We start from the raw sequence: 19048 nt of genomic DNA, 5'->3' as shown, positions 1-19048 counted from the left end.
TCAGGTATAAGCAGAGATGGCCTTGCCTCTTTTTACCAAATACTATCCAAGTACTCACACGCTACATGCAACCTGGTCCAGCATGTGCATACAATGACCTGGACTTAAACCCTCAGGATCTGGTCAAAGCTAAGTGGCATGGCTAATAACTGGTTTTATCAATGGATTCCATTCTATACCTTCTTTTACATGAGAATTTGGACAGTGGAACCACTTGCCATCATTGGGCATAAGCATTTTGTTTTCTCACTACCAAACTGGAAAGTGGTGAGTTGAAACTAAGTAGCCTACATATACATTTGAGGTTGCAAATCGGCCAATCAGAAATAAAGTTAAAAAGGCATAAAATTTGGCAAGGAAGCAGTAAAAGAGTAGCACGAATAAAAACTTGGAGTGCAGGCTGGTGACAACATCGACAAGCCTACTTATCTTCTGGACTCATTTTCAAGGTCAAAGCGTATCACCTTGAGTTCACAAATCACAAACATGTGAGGACAAGTAACAAGCTCATGGCTGCGACTATGAGTATCATTCCAGAACTGTACACATTTCGGTGGTTTTGTTGGGGGGAAAATGTGTAAGATTAGTACAGTTACTTGGGAATTTTTCACTTTCACAAATAGGTTCAAGAAATCTTACCTGAGATCTGTCTATTCGATAAAAGCGATCAGCAGAAGTAGCTAGAGGGGGAAAAAAAGTATATGGCATTCAGAGAGCCCTGTGTTATGGCAGCACATTTACAAGCTTCTCTCCCACCCTGACACTCCAGTCTTGCTGGATAACTGGCCAGTCCCTAAATCTACTTAGAAAAATTCAGTACTTCATGCCTCTGTTGCTGCTGTTCCACAGCTTAGAAATCCCTTCCCCAGGACTTTCCTGAAGGTTCAGTGGTTAAGACTCTGAGCTCCCAAGGCAGGGGACACAGGTTCAATCCCTGGCTGGGGGACTAGGATCCCACATGACCCGTGGCTCAACCAAAAAAATTTTTTAAAAGGCCCTCCCCATTACACATGATTATCTAAATCATTTAACTCGTAAGCTTGGGATTAAAATTATACACACTACTAAACGTAAAATATAGACAATCAACTACAACCTATTGTGTAGCACAGGGAACTATACTCAATATCTGGCAGTAACCTATGATGGAAAAGAATCTGGAAAGGAATATACGTATATCTGAGACATGTACATATATGTCTGGATCACCTGAAACTACAAGATTGTGAATCAAATACATTTCAATAAAAACTTTAAAAAAGAATCATGTCTTAAGAACCAACTTGAATGCCACCTCTCCTGTGAACCCTTCCTCAGCCCCTTCCTCCCTGCCCCAGATAGAATCAGTTGCTCCCACCTCCATGTACATTTGTAATCTGTTTACACTTCTTATAAAACTCTCTTCACTGAGAACTCTCAGACCAAGATATCTGCCTCTTTAAAGACCTGTTTCATTTCTTCTTTTATATCTCAAGATATGAGCACAGAACCCTCAACAGAGCTGAAACTCGATATGTATTTATCAAGTAAACAGAGCTAGAAAAAAACAAATCTGTAGGTTGCCTGATTTCTGAGGAAACGATTCTCATTTTAGGAAAAAAGAGCTTGAATTTGCAGAGTTAGGGAGCACTTCTGGTATTAAAGGAATCATTTCAGTTTAAAACTGAGTCCCTGAGCCATGTTTTAAGAAAGCTAAAACAGAAAAAATGAAAATTATTTAAGCATTCCTATAAAGGATTGGGCTGTGTGTGTAGTTTGAAGGGAAAAAATACTTAATGATAAACTCTGGGCTTCTAGAAATTAATCTGATTATTCCTAATATTCAAAAGAATTATGTTCCTCCTCATTTAAATCTATCTAACAGAGTCCAAATATTATAAATAGATTTTCTACAAAGTACCTAGTACTAGAGGGAAAAACTCAAAATGCAAATAATAGTTCAAAAATCATACATATTTAACAAGTAGCTTCTCTCCAAACGAAATAAGCTAAGAAGCAAGATAATCATGGTTCTTACCCTCTAAAACCAAGAGGGGGGAATACCTGCCTGAGAAGGACTTAACCTACTTTGTTCTTTAACTATGACTACAATCTTTAAACATTTTAAACACAGCTATTTCTAGTGTAAATGTAGTATCTAGGTTAACACCATTAACCACTTAGAATTTTATCTAAGACTATATACAAAGTAGACTACATATGGAACAATTTATATACATTCCCATAATTTTTTCAAATATAAGTTGTTCCTCTGTGGATTCAGGAAAAACTAATGACTATGTTTCTCATCACGAGGGAATAAAGGACCTGAAGGGAAAGCAGTGTCAGATATCTTCAGAGGCAGCTGACAAGCCATTAATGAAAACCGATATCATAATGTGTGTGGATGAGATTTGATACAGATATGGGTGCTCATCTTCATAAAATGTTCACACCCTCACACAGCCCATCATTCTCTTGTCCACATTTATAACCTTTCAGATGTACACAGAGCTAAACAAAACAGAGGCATACAGCGAGAGCCCAGTGTCCGCAGAGATGAGAGATACTGGGGAGAAGACCCACTGGGAGTATCTAAGCAGAAATGTACTGTAAAATGGGTAACTGCACATAAAAGTGGGATTAGACAGCCTTTAGGGGGATGGATGGAAAATGGACTCGTTAACCACATTAACCAATCAGAAAATGACCGACCTACTAGGTATTCAACATGTCAGAGCAGATGTGAATGCACCTGAAAATGCCCGCCCTTTCACAAAAATTTGTAACTCATTCTGAGATGATGGCTTACTGAAAATAATATGGAAGTTCCATAATATGCAAACAGCATGCAAATTAGTACCTATTCCCCCTGCTGATGAAATCCATCTACCAGCCTGAATAGAAGACAGGCACTCAACACGTTTTTGGAAAAGGGGGCACAGGAAAGGACGTGTTAGCTTGAGCAATTTGATGCTGAGAAGTTTGGCCAGAGTTAACTGACTTGCTTTGAGGGAGATAACTTCAGAAAAGTATGCTGCAATATCAGAAAGTCCACATTGTTTGAGATGCAAGTACCAATCACGCGGAGGGTTCCTGAACAATCTTTCAGAAAATTAGAGTCCACTCAAGCCATCAATGCTTTGCCCTGAGGCTTCCCGAACCCCCAACCCTCCAAAAATACAGAAACACTCACCATCTAGAAAGCACCACCGTGGGGAGAGTCTCTGAGCTGAGAGCGCCCTAGGGAAGGAGGTTTCGTGGTCCTGGAAAGACACACACACATCCTCATGGCTCCATTTGAATGAGCTGAGAGCTATTCCTCACTCCACATTCTGCCCCATCACCTATTTCTAAGAGTGAGCATCCTTTCCTACTCAAAGCATTGGTGAGCGATCGAAGCATACTTTCCACTGGAAACACCCACAGGGGCTCTGCTTGGAAATGATTTATTTCACATAACCACTCTCACATACAATTTCCAGAAGGTTTTCCATTTTTCCATTAAGCATTCATAAATTCTATAACTTGGGACATGTACTTCCTTTGGGAACTCTCTTTCTTTCCCTTTATGAAGCTGAGGACCTAGTGGCAAGCTGGCTGTCATTTGCATTTCAGTTCTCCACACAGGTATAAAAATGTCCCCTACTAAAAGACTCCCTGCCACTCACAATTTTTTAAAACATAAAATGCTAATTTATAGGAGGATTTGGGGCATTCTGGACTGGACTCAGTGAAATTGAGATAACTGACAGAAACGAGACAGATTAGAAGGGAGGGCAGGTCTCTGTAGGGAAGAAACTGGGACTTTGACCCTTATTAGCAATCTGAGATATTCGACTAGAAGGAGCGTCCTTGGAGTGAGGCTGGTTGTGCATGACCTTGTGTGTACAGACAGGGACGGGAGAAAGATATGGGAGAAACAAAGAAGAGGTTAAGAAGAGAGTGAATCAGTTTATGCGCTGACTTCTTCGGAGGTTGAACCTGTCCCACATGGTCCTGGGGCAGAGCTTCTGCTTAAATCAGTGAATCTTAAAGCATGCACCCTGGGCCAGCAGCATCAGCTGGGAGGTTGTTAGGAACACAAATTCCCAGGTCCCACCCCAGATCTACAGACACCCTGGGGTGACACCCAACAATCGCTGGGGTTGAGACTGATGTATGTCAAAGTTTTAGAATCACTGGCCTAAAGTAACAGGGACTAAAATTGCCCATTATTAGCAATATTGGGTAGATGGGGTTTTTACATGAGTGGACTCTGCAAATTAAATAATGAATAGAGGAAAATCTGGTCTCACTCAGGACTGGTGGCAAAATTTACATGTAGAGATGTAAAAGTGATATAGCATGGATATAGAGATAAATATAGTCTTCTTTCTTGAACTGGCTTTGGGCTACATGAAATCTTGACATGTACCTATTTATATGAGAACTGCATTTAACATTTTGGGAATTATAATTTGACACAAGTGATATCTTACTTTAAAGAAACTTATGATTCTTAATGCAGTTTTTTAAAACAACTAAAGCTACCAATGATCATACTAAGTAAGTCAGAGGAAGACAAATATAATACGATGTCACTTAGATGTATAATTTTTAAAAATTGATATAAATGACTTATTTACAAAACAAAAATAGACTCTTGGACTTTGAGAACAAACGTATGGTTACCAGGGGCAAAGGGTAGGGGGAGGGATAGACTGGTAATTTGGGATTGACATGTACATACTGCTATATTTAAAATAAAATGCCTTTCCATGAAAAAAAAAAAAGAGAGAGAGAGAGAGAAACACCTTAAGAACCTTAACATCAAAGACAAATGTATACTGGGATGGATTAAAAGTGGGCCAGAAGTAAAGAGGAACAGATTGTCAAAAAGGAAAGCATAATAACCCAAAGCCAAGATCTGTCCACTTCTTCACATTCTTGATGGGCCCAAACAAATGAGGACCACAGCGGTGATGCAGGTCTTCCGTACTCACATAACTTTTTCAGTTTGTCTATCTACACCCTCAATTCTCCTAACCAAAAAAGAGGACCAGAAGTGGCAGTGGTGTGAGTATGGAAATAATACAAAACTTGCTGTGACTTTGTCTTAACTAACTCTCACTGCTAACACATTGTGGGTATTATATTAGCTAGCCTGTGTCCGCACACAGGACCTGGACACAGCTGGAGTGGGTGACCCTGGCATGAAGGATCCTGGATTCAGGCTCAGCAGGAGCATGAACAGCAATGCAGTGCAGGCCAGGAGGCAGACTTGAGCAGGAAACGGGGGAGTAAGGAAACAAACCGCCCCACCAGGAGGTCAAGGACTGGCCCCAGGATTTCATGGGGCCATGGAGCCTTCGCACAAGGATTCACTATGACAGGCACGCCAGCATCCTTGCCACCAAACAGCGACAGCCGAAAGGATGGCCAGACACGCTTGCTTTGTGAACGCGACACAGTAAAGCCGGTATAAAAAGGCAATTTCCGATGGAGCCACAAAAACTCAAAAGCAAGCCCCTTTCAACACTGACTGTAGACACTTAGAAATGTGATTGTCTGAACGCAGCTACATTTCTGAAGACAGTCACATAATCCCCTGAGCGGTGCCGCTAACCACCGTGTCAACAGCCTTCAGGACTAGTTTAGGGCTTCTTGTCTTCTCTGTCCTCTCAAACAGCATAATCAAATCAATGATTCATCAAAGAGATAAGACACTTGACTTGCTCATTTTGTGACTTGTTATTTTTCTTCATAGAAATGGTAGGACTTAGATGAATGCAACCGTCAATGCTCTATAGTGTAGGCAGACTGATCTAACCCTGCATGTAATTATGCTCTCTAGCTCTTAAAACTCCATGCTCTTTAAATGAGTAATATTAACAAATACTGCTAATTCCCCAAATTCCTGATATGTGAATTTTCTCTTTTGATATATTCTAATGGAAAATCTGTTCTCATGCTAAAAACAGAGCATGGACAAAAGCAAACCTGACTTTCCTCAGATATATATTTTTGAAAGTCAACTGGCATGAATTATATGTAATTGATAAGGAAATTACCTTAACCACTATCGGGCAAACACACACCAACCTTACCCTTAATTTACATTCAATTACTCACTGCTGATTCACACATAATTTCATGATTGTGCAGCCCCATTAAATACTCCACTAGGTTATCCAATTAAGCAATATTCACCTAGCATTTAACTACACCTTTACTGGGAATGAAATTCTTTTTCTTTCATAAAATGTAGGGAAGATATAAGCAGAAACAAAATAGAAGTCCCTTTGAATTGGGAATTTGTTTCATTTAATAATGTCTTGTCAATAATCGGTACTTTAAAATTTCTCTTATGTATCCATCCAAATTTCTTCTTTGTTGGCCTTGACATTTCCTGCATCTAACCCATCAACACATTCATTTTTTCCCTCTCTTTCCATCACCAGGCTATATACCAATATCTCTTACTTACCAAATCTACTCCTTTACTACCCACCATTCTTGCAGAAGAAATGTACAGAAATGGGATACCCATTTGCAAATCCAGCTCTGAAAGATGATGAAATAGTGATGGTGTGGTAGACGATGGAAATGAGAGATATTTCAAAATTTTCAAGAGCCCTTTTCTGGCGAGAATATCTTCCATTAACAACAACAACAATTCTCTGTGTGTATGTATGTGTGTGTGTGTGAGAGAGAGAGAAAGCCATCTTGCTTTCACTTGTAATAGCAAACAGAACCTGGCCCCAGGCAAGTCTTACTTTAATTCCCCATTTGAGACATTTCTGACAGCTTTGATCTAGCACCTAAAAAATAACATTCTTCAAATTCTCTACCTAACTCCTGTCCTTGTCTAAGACAAGATAAATTAATTCCCAGGAGGACTCCCTTGAACTGGTTTCAACTCCTCCATTCAGACACTTCTAGACTCCAAACCACAAATTAAAGAAGGAGATATTTCAGAGAGAGGAGGGAGATGAGTAAGGGTAGCCAGTAGCAGAAAAGGAATGAGTCAAATACTTGCAGACACTTGCTGTTTGCCCAGGACTAGAGAGAGCTCCGATGGACTGCAGCACAAACCTATCCTCTAGGAGAAGATTAGGCATGTAGAAAAGAAAGAGATCAGAGGATGAACAAACGGCTATAGAGTCAGATTTGACCAAGAGTGTTTTCTTATGAAAGTGAAAGACATCTATAAGGGCTCTAAAGGATGAAAGAACTTTTTGAAACTGTTACATCTATAGTGAAATATTCCAACTATTCTAGAGTTATCCTAACTAAATTGATTCTTAAAGAGGAGGAATCACCAGACCCATTTTCACCCATTATTGAGCCATATTGTACTTATTACGGTTTCTCAGGGGGCGCTAGTGGTAAAGAACCTGCCTGCCAATGCAGGAGACATGAGAGATGTGAGTTTGATCCCTGAGTCAGGAAGATCCCCTGGAGGAGGGCATGGCAACCCACTCCAGGACTCTTGCTTGGAGATTCCCATGGACGGAGGAGCCTGGCAGGCCACAGTTCGTGGGGTCACAAAGAGTCAGAGACAACTAAAGTGACTGAGCACGCACACATACACTGTATTTATTAAAACCTCAAGTTATTAGCTCATAATAGTTTGAAAACACACTTCCGTGTGCCAACTTCACCCATACATATGGTGAAACCCTGAGTGTCTACAAAACCCCTAATTGTCCCTGGTTCCATTGCGCCACCACATCCATAGATAACTCTTTATACTTTCCTTTGCCTCTTTGTGTTCCTCTTTCTCTCTCTTTCCACTTTCTTCATCTAGCACTGTCATTGGCCTTGTCCCCAGAAGTCCTGAGGGCCATCAGAATGACTCAGGGCTTCTCACGCCCTCACAATGGACCTTTGGGGGATGGGCAATCCTGTTGCAGGGAATTGCCCTGTGTGTTGTGGCATTTTTACAGCTTCCTTGACCTCTACTCAGTAGATTCTGATACTTCCACGTCCCCTAGTCATGACACACAAAAATATTCAAATTGCCCAACTGTCCCATCAGTTCAGTTGCTCAGTCATGTCCAATTCTTTGCAACCCCATGGACTTTAGCATGCCAGGCTTCCCTGTCCATTACCAACTCCCAGAGCTTGTTCAAACTCATGTCCATAGTGTTGGTGATGCCATCTCATCCTCTGTCATCCCCTTCTCCTGCCTTCAATCTTTCCCAGCATCAGGGTCTTTTCCAATGAGTCAGTTCTTCCCATCAGGAGGCCAAAGTATTGGAGCTTCAGTTTCAACATCAGTCCTTCCAGTGAATATTCAGAACTGATTTCCTTTATGATTGACTGGTTTGATCTCCTTCCAGTCCAAGGGACTCTCAAGAGTCTTCTCCAACACCACAATGCAAAAGTACCAGTTCTTCAGTGCTCAGCCTTCTTTATGGTACAACTCTTACATCCATGCGTGACTCCTGGAAAAACCATAGCTTCAACTAGACAGACCTTTGTCAGTAAAGTAATGTCTCTGCTTCTTAATATGCTGTCTAGGTTTGTCATAGCTATTCTTCCAAGGAGCAAGGATCTTTTAATTTCATGTCCCATATGAGGGACAAATCTCCCCCAGCTGACAATCACTAGGATGGTTGAATCTGCCTCTATTCCTTACTAACCTTACAACTTGGAGTTTAAAAGAGATATAATGAAGTCCAGGAAAGGAGCAGAGAAGAAATCATTTCATAGTAGGAGGCCTCAAGATGAATCTTAGTAAATAGGGAGACAAAGTTCAATTTGCCTATGAATTCTAGCTTACCTGGCAAGCTCAGGAATATCCTGAATCTGCTAGCACAATGCATTTTGTTTATCAAGTTATAACTTACCAGTTACAGGTAACGTGAGCTGCATTAGGACTGGTGGGGGATGGGCTTTGTGTTTAGACCTCAGAGATGATACAGGCAGGAATTTTCAGCAGGCTATAAATATCCAATAAATTCTTGTATAACTTGTAAGGCCTTGTTAGGTTAATACAAGGTGTCATTTTGAGGCTTAGGGTTTTGTTGGCATTTCACTATGAATTTGGGAAGGGAAGAAACCAAAGCACTTCATTGCTTCAATGGCTAGGAACTGCCATCCAGCTCATTAATAAGGTGTCTCGGGGACTTCACACCTTTCTAAAGCCTGGTTTTTCTCTTGAGTGTTTTTCTAGCCTTAGAAAACAGTCAGCTAAAATCCCAGCTGCAAGTTAGTGAGCCTACAGGAATTTTGCAAGTTTTCAAACTTGCTGATGTTTATTCATTCCATGCAAGTTAATTCTCGAGTACATTTACTTCCATCTCATACATAAGAAAAGTCATTAGAAAGCATTTCAGGCTTTTTGTTGTTCACCTTACAGGTCTTTCTCCTAATCACTCACTAATCTCAGATCACAGATGCTGATATTACCAGTTTCTGCTTTAGGAAACAAAAGATCTAGTATTAAATTTCCTGCCAGTTGGTTTGGTCACTTTCTGGATAAAACAAATGGCACCTCTAGCCCATGTATTTTATACACACAAGAAAATATCGGAATCAATCTATGCCATCTCAGCCTCCCCTTAGCATTTGACTTATTTCATCACTTCTGCCTTTTTCGAAATATGTTTCAGTTTTGGCTTTCATGATACCATCTTCTCCTTGATTTCCAGCTATCCAGCTGCTCATCTGTCTCCATGACTCTTATTGACTGATTGTTCTCTTAACCTTGTGCTCTTCTTGACCACTCACTAGACACATATGACATTGAGCTCTTTTCTTTATGCAATCTCTCCCTAAGTGATCTCTAGCCTGATAGGTTCAATGAAGTAGCATTCCTTTGCTAACAACTCTCAAATTTCTGTGTCGAGGAATGAATTTTTCAATGAGCTTTGAAAGCCATACATCCAATTTTCTACTCACCAAAACTTCTTGCATCTAATAGGCAGATCAAAATTATTGCAGCTAAAAGAGAACTCTTCATTCACCATCCCTCCAACTCATTCCTAGTCCTGTCTGTCTGTGCTTGTAAATCTCAGCCAAATGAGAAGGGTTTTATATCCCCCTACTCCTTGTCTCAACCAGCTTTCTGATGCTCTGCTTAGGAAATTTCCTCACCACCTTCTCCCTACTCTCCAGCCATATTAGTTCAAACATCATTTCCCTCAGTTAAACTACCTATTTAATGAGCAGATTCTGGGCGTCCCTAGACAACCTTATACCAGCCTTCTCTTAATACCCAAATGGCTCCTGCTTTTTATAACTCTTCAAGGAAGTATGTGGTGCAAACTAACACCCTGACACTCATCTTTGATCGCTGAATTGGTCATCCAGCTGGTCAGTGCACAAACTTTTGCAAGTGACATTTATAATGCAGCCGTTTGGACACCAGGGTTTGACCTGACTGCAAACAAACAACAAAAACAGGAAGATTTTGATACAGATAAGTACCATTAATCCTTCTGAAGGTTGTTATGAACAAATAATCAATAAAACAAATGTCCTTATCATATTCTAGAGTCTCAACCATCCCCTGCCATCTGCAGACTTGCACAAACACAGCATAAAGAAAACACGGTACAAAATATCCATCTACCGAAACTCTCATGCCAAAATGACTACATTGAATAAGTCAGGATAATAAATAAATGCATCATAAAACTAATTAGAGGAAATGTTTGAGATGCTTTGATAAAGCTGCAAAGGTTTAAACTACCATGTGTAACAATTAAAAATTCTAAAAAAAGACTTAAAATCTATGGCTAGCAGTGCCAATCCTTAAAGGGCAGAAATCAACTCTAGTCTAGTCTTTAAAAACACTTAAAAAGAAAATGATATCTAGGTAGTGACTCTAGGTAAATATGCAAATAATGGATACAGGAAAGGTTGTGCTCTATCTAAAAAATACAGTGAAATTTGCCTTCTAAGAGTTGGTGTAAAAAAAAAAAAAAAAAAAAAAAAAAAACAGTCCCAGAAGTAGAATTTATTTTCTCATAGTAAACACATCTTTTTTTTTTTTCTTTATGGTAAACACATCTAAGTGAATTTTTATCCTTTCTTTTGAAGCCAGATGGAGGACAGGATTCTGCGATAGTGGGGTACTTTCTCTGAGAAATAAACATACAAAGAAATAAGAACATCAGGGCCACTTCTGTCATCCAGCCTTGGGATAATTAGGCTGCTTTGACTGAGGGCATAGCTATTGACCTACAGGGGAAGAAAGTTACCTGGATGCTACAAGGCACAGGGGTCTTTAAATGGTTTTTGCAAAATGATGCTTAACCAGCAGTTTCAGGGGTAGTATAATAGACACCAAAACCCAGAATGAGATGCTACCAGGAACTACGATTTAGACATTTTAAGTCTTTCTCCCACACGGAAGTATATAGGGTCTAGGATAAGATTTATTTGGAAGGTGTCACTGGCATGCTGTGACTTCCACACACCCCTCCCAGCTGGCAAGGGTACCGGGCTTCTCAGGGATAAGGGCTTTTATGGGACAACTGAGAGCTACTTTGCATGCACCCCTTACAATTTGGTGTGATGCTGCTGCTGCTGCTGCTAAGTCACTTATGTAGTGGCCGACTCTGTGCGACCCCAGAGACGGCAGCCCCCCAGGCTCCCCCATCCCTGGGCACTGGTATCTAAATCATGCCTGGGAAACCTAACGGGAAGAGGATGGCTTGCAGAGGCCTGTGCTACACAGCAGAGATGGGAAAGTGAGGGAGAAACTGCACTCCCAGGGAATGTTGAGGCAAAGGTAGCTGAGTGTTCTCCCATAGACTGGAGGTGGGTTACTAGAGAGAGGCAGGCTGGGTTTATTGGATTCTTTCTATGAAACCAGGATGGGACAATCAGATTGCATTTTCGAAAGCTGGTTTGATGGTTGCGGAAGCACAGAATTTACTCTCTTGTTTGTAAACGAGAAACCCAACTCCTGGTTGCTCCCGGCAGCCATCTTCGATCAGGAAAACATCTTGTCCAGGGGTGAAATTTCACAGAAAAGAGAACAGAGCAGAAAAACCAACAGAAGAATGGAGTTTGAACCGTGGTCAAATGGTACACAAAATTCACCCTGAATCTGAACTTTGTGCTGATGTAAAGCAAAAGACTCCCCGTCAAGCTAGTTTGAGTTGCATTTTCTAGTATTTATCACTAAAAGCACTTCATTTTATAATCTCTAAAAGATCTGGGAGGACAGCCACAGCCCAAATTTGTGCTAGACTAGAATTGTCCACTTTGCAGGAAAATGCCCAAGAATCAAAATGCCAGCTTCAACTTGCCTCTCAGAGTGAATTCTATCCCTTAAGGAAGATGTGGAATCTAATTCAAATGAGACATTAATTGAAAAATGGACTTCTTTTGGCCAGAAGGTAAGAAACAAGGAGAGTCAATTATATGTTACCTGGTAATGAACTCTCTGGGAGCCAGAAGAAACTGACTGCAGGTCCTAATGAGAAAATGGAAAAAAAACACATACCCACATATCTTGAGATTATTTTGAACAAGCTGCTTCCACGACTCCATCAACTAAATGCCCAATTTTATATTATTAAACCCATCTGGAAAGCATCTTACTCTCCCCAATCCCTCAAGGCTAGGCAATGAAGATAATGCCAAAAATAATAAAAGCACATTAAGTAGGACTGAGAGAAGAAAGGCCATTTAGCTACTGAAACTTAGAAATCCTAAACAGTGTTTAGAGGTGAGTGGTATAATTTCAAGGAGAGAGACGACCCAAAGTAAAAGACAGGCGATTCTGTTGTAATTGATGGGGGTCATACTTAACTTGCACCTGGACTTTTGGCTTGTGAAATAAGCTGCTTAGGTCCCTTTAGGCGCTTAGGAAGAATTTATTTATCTAAGACCAAAAACACACTGTCATGATAATTGTGTTTATACCAATAAGTTGCTTAGCAAACAAGATTCCATAGACTCAAAAGAAAATCGCTGACCATCTCTGCATGATCACGAAGTGCAAATTAACAGGACTGAAATTAATGAGGTTTTCCTGGAAGATTCTGAGAGCCAGGCTCCCTGTATAAAGTTTTATAACTAAGTCGTTGCTACTGTCATGACCTGCAGGCTTCCTTGTTAATGAGCATAGTGATTCTATTTACAGATGTCAGCAATCCTCACACCTGCTTCCCACAGCCTTTATCAACTTACTAAGCCCAAGTTTAAAACTCTTCTTCTTTATCTGTGCTTGCTCTTTACTTAAAAAAAAAAAAAAATCCTACTTTTAGTTGAATATTGGTGCAATGAGCCTAACCGTTAATTTCCAACAAAGTCAATTCACCAGTCAAATATTTTGCTAATGGGGGATCTTAAGTTACTCAAGTGTTTTATATATAAAAAAAGGTTTGTTGTCAATTATGACTTTTTTATGATAGGTTTTTTTGAGGGAGGATCTACAATAAAGGAATATTATTTTGGGGAAAAAAAAAAGAACAATCTATTATATGTTCTAGGATTGATTTGGACCTGAGTCACATGCTAAGAAGTTTACCAACTTTAACATGCTTGAGTTATCTTTGGTAAATGTAGCCAAATTAAGCCACAAATATAAACTTTGTTGACTTTTCTTCTCTCACCCTTATTAACACTCACAGTTCGGCATCTATTTCAAAATACTCTGTATTCCCAATTCCAACTCTATCCATAACAAAGCTGAAGAGAAAAATCAGTAATTATTACATTACTTTATGCCTCCTACCTGAGTTTATATCCACCAAAAGAAACAGAATCTAATGTTCAAAGCTAAATCTTTTGCAGCCCCAAAACTGCAAAATTTGAAGGGATTTTAAACAATATACATCTTCTTTATTTGTGATATTTATTTAAGTATAATGTGTGGTCTGGAAGAAAGTTGCTCATCTTGGGATATTTATCAAAATCACCCAACAGCTTTAAAAATAAAAATGTCTGGACCACATCCCCAGAAGTGATTCTAACGTGCATCTTTCACCGAGAAACAAGGATAAAGAAGTGGCTATTTGCGTGCGTGTGTGTGGTGAGTGTTTTGCCATTTTCAGGATAAGATACTGAATACTGTCCCTTGAAGTTCTGCAAAACCAACCCATGACCACTGCAGTGATGCATCTGGGTTTCTGGGCTTTGCAGGTGCAGTTCAAGGGAATGTCACATATGAGACTCCCCTTTCTCGTTCTCAGTGCTAAGACTGGTTTGAGAAAAAAATAATAGATTATTCCTTTGTGTTCTGACACAAATTCTTTTGAGATAGAGGTTTTTCTTTCCTGTAGAAGTTACATTAAAAAAATAAACCTAGTTGTCTCTGACTGAAGTTTGTACTAGACACAAAGCACTAAGGAACCACAAATCTCTGTTTCCCTTTATTATTTATCATGCCCCTTAAAATTCTGTAGAGTTCAAAAAACACAGGTGAGCTGTCTGGCAAGACAAGCAAGCAATAGTGAAGGATCACACTGGAGCAGCATCGTGCTGTCATTAACCCTATCAACCCTTTCCACTCCAACCACCAGAGGCAGAGAAACAGCAGTGGGGGTGGGGAGAGAGAGGATGCAGTGTATGCTTAAGAGAAAGATGAGGCCACCATTTCTCCATTTCTCCCCAAATGCCTCATTTTAGAAGTAAAGAAAGATGGCTGGTAATCGACAAAAACGGAAAACTGAGCAGCATAAATGATTGGCTAAAGAAACTCACCTCCTGCAGGCGATCTATGTACATACGGCAAGTCTCCAAATCACAGTCTCCACGCACAACTAGAATGCCCAGTGGGATGGCTGAGGGCAAAGGAAAGAGAAAAGTCCAAAATAACATATTTGATTTTTCTATTTTGGCATAAATGCATTTTTTACGGTTGAAAAAGACCCCTCATAAACCATACTGCTTTTTTTGATATTTCACTCTCTCCTGGCACCTCTCCTATGAGCTCAGTCTCTACTTATGCAGCTTTCATATTTCCTCCTTGCATGACCCATCATGCCCCTTGCCACCTGGCCAGCCTTCACTGCATTTTGTCTCAGAGGCCCTGACATGAAATATAATGTCATGGAAACTGTAGACGGACAGGGCCAGAGGCTGTTCACAGCCAGCTGCTAATTTATGCCTGCATTTGCAACAGCCAATGTACCAGGGAGGAATTAAAAAATCATGATTCTGGACATTTACCCCTTTCCCTCTTAAATGCATTAGTCTTAATCTTTCTGTCACATATTAGTTGTCTAATAAGAGACTCAAGCTACTCAAGGTACTGTTGCTACCTGGTAGCCAATACCAGAACTAAACAGGCAAGAAATACTTTATAAAAAAAAAATGCTTCTAGAAGGTTCACAGCTATAAAATCCAATTGATTTTAAAGATGGTCAGTGTAAATGTAGTAGCAGCAGGGCTTCAGAAATCAATGAGAAGCTGTTAGGGGCTTTAAATATCTTTTCTAGGTGGTAGTAAATGTCACAGTATGACTTTAGTAGATAGAAACTCCTACTTTAGATATAGCAATAAGATTGTCTGAAATAATGAAAGTAGTCTCCTTCCCAAAACTTCAAAAAAATGTATGTGTACATTTCTGATTTTATAAGTAGAGTTATATTATTAAACCCATGATTTAAAAAATATTTCAAAATCTTGAATTAACCAACTAGAGATTAACAAGGAGATGACAGGACAATGGTGTCCACTAAAGATTTTTAAAAATCTTTCACTCATTGAATTTTTAAAGCTTCATCATTGATAAGTAGATCTGAAAATGCAAAGTGCTAGGACATTAAAAATGAACCATACAGACAATAAAATCCATTTAAACTCATGGGAAAATCGTGAATTCACAAAGTTGTAGAGAAGACACACATATGAAAAATAAGATATGGAACATAGGCTATAGTAAATGTATGAAATTAAGTCACTTGAAAACTAGGCAAGAGGGACTAATTCTTGCCTGGAGGGTAGATTTTAGGCTCTCTGAAGGATATGGAGCCCCATTGGTCTTTTAGAGAAGCAAGAGTGGTCTAGAGAAAAAGAAATAGAATTTGTTTCTCAACATTAGCCCTAGATTGGCTCCTTAGGAAGATCAATACCACTGTGTCATACCTCTAGGTTCCCAAAGTGCTACACAATTAAACTGGAAGCCATCCATCACCCTGTGGAGCTATGTAAGCCTATGAATCATATGGACTCTCTCACCACAGGAATAAGACTTATTTCCTTTACAACCCCAATATCTGGTAGATATGTAATAAAACTTTGGTTTTTTTTATACAAAGGGGTGGAGGGAGGAGGAAGATAAGCTTAGAGCCTGTGCAAGTATGAAAGAGAAACTGTGTCTTTAAGAGCTAAGTCTATACAGGATAGACAAAAACGGAATTGGGGAGAGTAGACAGTGTGCATTAGGTTGGCGCTTGCCTTTGTCTGTTCTTCCAGAAGCTAAGCAAGAGAACAGTAAGCAAGTATGTGAGGAACCATGCAAGTGTCATATGTTTGGGGGAACAATAATCTGGGGAAATATTTTTTCCTCTCTCTTCTTTTTTGTATATAGCTAGAAGTATCCAAAAAAAGTCTTCAGTATCGCAATCCTCTTTGAAAGGAATGAAAGGGAAATTCAATAAAGAGATTCCTAAAAGTAGTTAATAAAGTAATTATCCTCAACTAGATTACTCAATAGGTTCAAATAAGGTGATCTAGTTAAGTAAGAGAAGAATAAGGATTTCTAATCTCTGACGAATGCAGAGGAAAACCTAGAAGTTTGGCCTAGAAAGTAAATCACACATTGTGGAAACAGAATACAACTATACTTATCATGAGAATCCATATCTGAATCTTGTTTAATGAAATTTTCTCTTAATTTCAAATGTGCAAATGCAGAGACATAAAATTCCATTAATATTTACCTATTTACTTAAATGAGGAGGCATCTTACATGGGAATGCAGGAATTTGGTCAACACCTCGGATCTCCTTCTTCCTACCAATGCCTGGAGTTAGTCTGGTCGTAAATTCAATATACTTGGTAGAAGATACTTTATTTTTTTTTTTTTATATATTTTTTTTTATTTTTTTTTATTTTTTTTTTATTTTTTTTTTTAATTTTAAAATCTTTAATTCTTACATGCGTTCCCAAACATGAACCCCCCTCCCACCTCCCTCCCCACAACATCTCTCTGGGTCATCCCCATGCACCTGCCCCAAGCAAGCTGCACCCTACGTCAGACATGGACTGGCGATTCAATTCTTACATGACAGTATATATGTTAGAATTCCCATTCTCCCAAATCATCCCACCCTCTCCCTCTCCCTCTGAGTCCAAAAGTCCGTTATACACATCTGTGTCTTTTTTCCTGTCTTGCATACAGGGTCGTCATTGCCATCTTCCTAAATTCCATATATATGTGTTAGTATACTGTATTGGTGTTTTTCTTTCTGGCTTACTTCACTCTGTATAATTGGCTCCAGTTTCATCCATCTCATCAGAACTGATTCAAATGAATTCTTTTTAACGGCTGAGTAATACTCCATTGTGTATATGTACCACAGCTTTCTTATCCATTCATCTGCTGATGGACATCTAGGTTGTTTCCATGTCCTGGCTATTATAAACAGTGCTGCGATGAACATTGGGGTACATGTGTCTCTTTCAATTCTGGTTTCCTCCGTGTGTATGCCCAGAAGTGGGATTGCTGGGTCATAAGGTAGTTCTATTTGCAATTTTTTGGAACTGGAGGAATCAACTTGCCTGACTTCAGGCTCTACTACAAAGCCACAGTCATCAAGACAGTATGGTACTGGCACAAAGACAGACATATAGATCAATGGAACAAAATAGAAAGCCCAGAGATAAATCCACACACATATGGACACCTTATCTTTGACAAAGGAGGCAAGAATATACAATGGAGTAAAGACAATCTCTTTAACAAGTGGTGCTGGGAAAACTGGTCAACCACTTGTAAAAGAATGAAACTAGATCACTTTCTAACACCGCACACAAAAATAAACTCAAAATGGATTAAAGATCTAAATGTAAGATCAGAAACTATAAAACTCCTAGAGGAGAACATAGGCAAAACACTCTCAGACATAAATCACAGCAGGATCCTCTATGATCCACCTCCCAGAATTCTGGAAATAAAAGCAAAAATAAACAAATGGGATCTAATTAAAATTAAAAGCTTCTGTACAACAAAGGAAAATATAAGCAAGGTGAAAAGACAGCCTTCTGAATGGGAGAAAATAATAGCAAATGAAACAACTGACAAACAACTAATCTCAAAAATATACAAGCAACTTCTGCAGCTCAATTCCAGAAAAATAAACGACCCAATCAAAAAATGGGCCAAAGAACTAAATAGACATTTCTCCAAAGAAGACATACGGATGGCCAACAAACACATGAAAAGATGCTCAACATCACTCATTATTAGAGAAATGCAAATCAAAACCACAATGAGGTACCACTTCACACCAGTCAGAATGGCTGCGATCCAAAAATCTGCAAGCAATAAATGCTGGAGAGGGTGTGGAGAAAAGGGAACCCTCCTACACTGTTGGTGGGAATGCAAACTAGTACAGCCACTATGGAGAACAGTGTAGAAGATACTTTAAACTACACTTAGAGATTGGATATTCTAGACCCAAAATAACGAATGTCTAGGAAAAAGTTTTCCAAGATGTGTCATTCATTTCTACTAAGAGTACAAAATCAGCAACTTTGCTGATTCCTCAAGAAGCTAATTAAGAGAAATTGTATTTGATTGATATTAGCTATTCAATTAGGATTAAAAAAAAGGAAAAAGGCATCCTATATCACAATTTCATAATACAGTTACTGGCATTTGTTGTCAAATTTATCCTATGAAAGTACTACTGTGAACTAGGAAGAATTTATGGTCATTTTCTCTTGGATTCATAGCCCAATGCTCTGGTCTTACAAATGACACATGTTAGCTGTTTGGTCTTGAAACTTAATTCCTTTGATCCTTTGATCTTAGACTGTATATTAAAAAGCAGAAACATTACTTTGCCAACAAAGGTCTGTCTAGTTAATGCTAGACAGTAGTCATCTATGGATGTGAGAGTTGGACTATAAAGAAAGCTGAGTGCTGAAGAATTGATGCTTTTGAACTGTG

At 39.3% G+C, this 19048-nt stretch overlaps 1 protein-coding gene across 2 annotated transcripts in view; it reads right to left on the bottom strand.

Moving 5' to 3' along the window:
• Positions 1-19048, bottom strand: part of DGKI (diacylglycerol kinase iota) — a 514485-nt gene that overhangs the window by 99098 nt on the left and 396339 nt on the right. For both annotated transcript variants that reach the window (XM_018046893.1, XM_018046894.1), the window contains exons 22-25: positions 14632-14711; positions 12353-12397; positions 3176-3245; positions 640-680 (exon numbers count right to left, since the gene is read on the bottom strand). In XM_018046893.1, the coding sequence (XP_017902382.1) occupies positions 640-680; positions 3176-3245; positions 12353-12397; positions 14632-14711 (236 nt within the window). The remainder of the gene's footprint in view (positions 1-639; positions 681-3175; positions 3246-12352; positions 12398-14631; positions 14712-19048) is intronic.

This window comes from Capra hircus, chromosome 4 (genome assembly GCF_001704415.2).
Source record: "Capra hircus breed San Clemente chromosome 4, ASM170441v1, whole genome shotgun sequence".
NCBI classification, from domain to species: Eukaryota; Metazoa; Chordata; class Mammalia; order Artiodactyla; family Bovidae; genus Capra; species Capra hircus.
The sequence above is the reverse complement of the archived record's forward strand: the minus strand, read 5'-3'. Positions and strand labels throughout refer to the sequence as shown.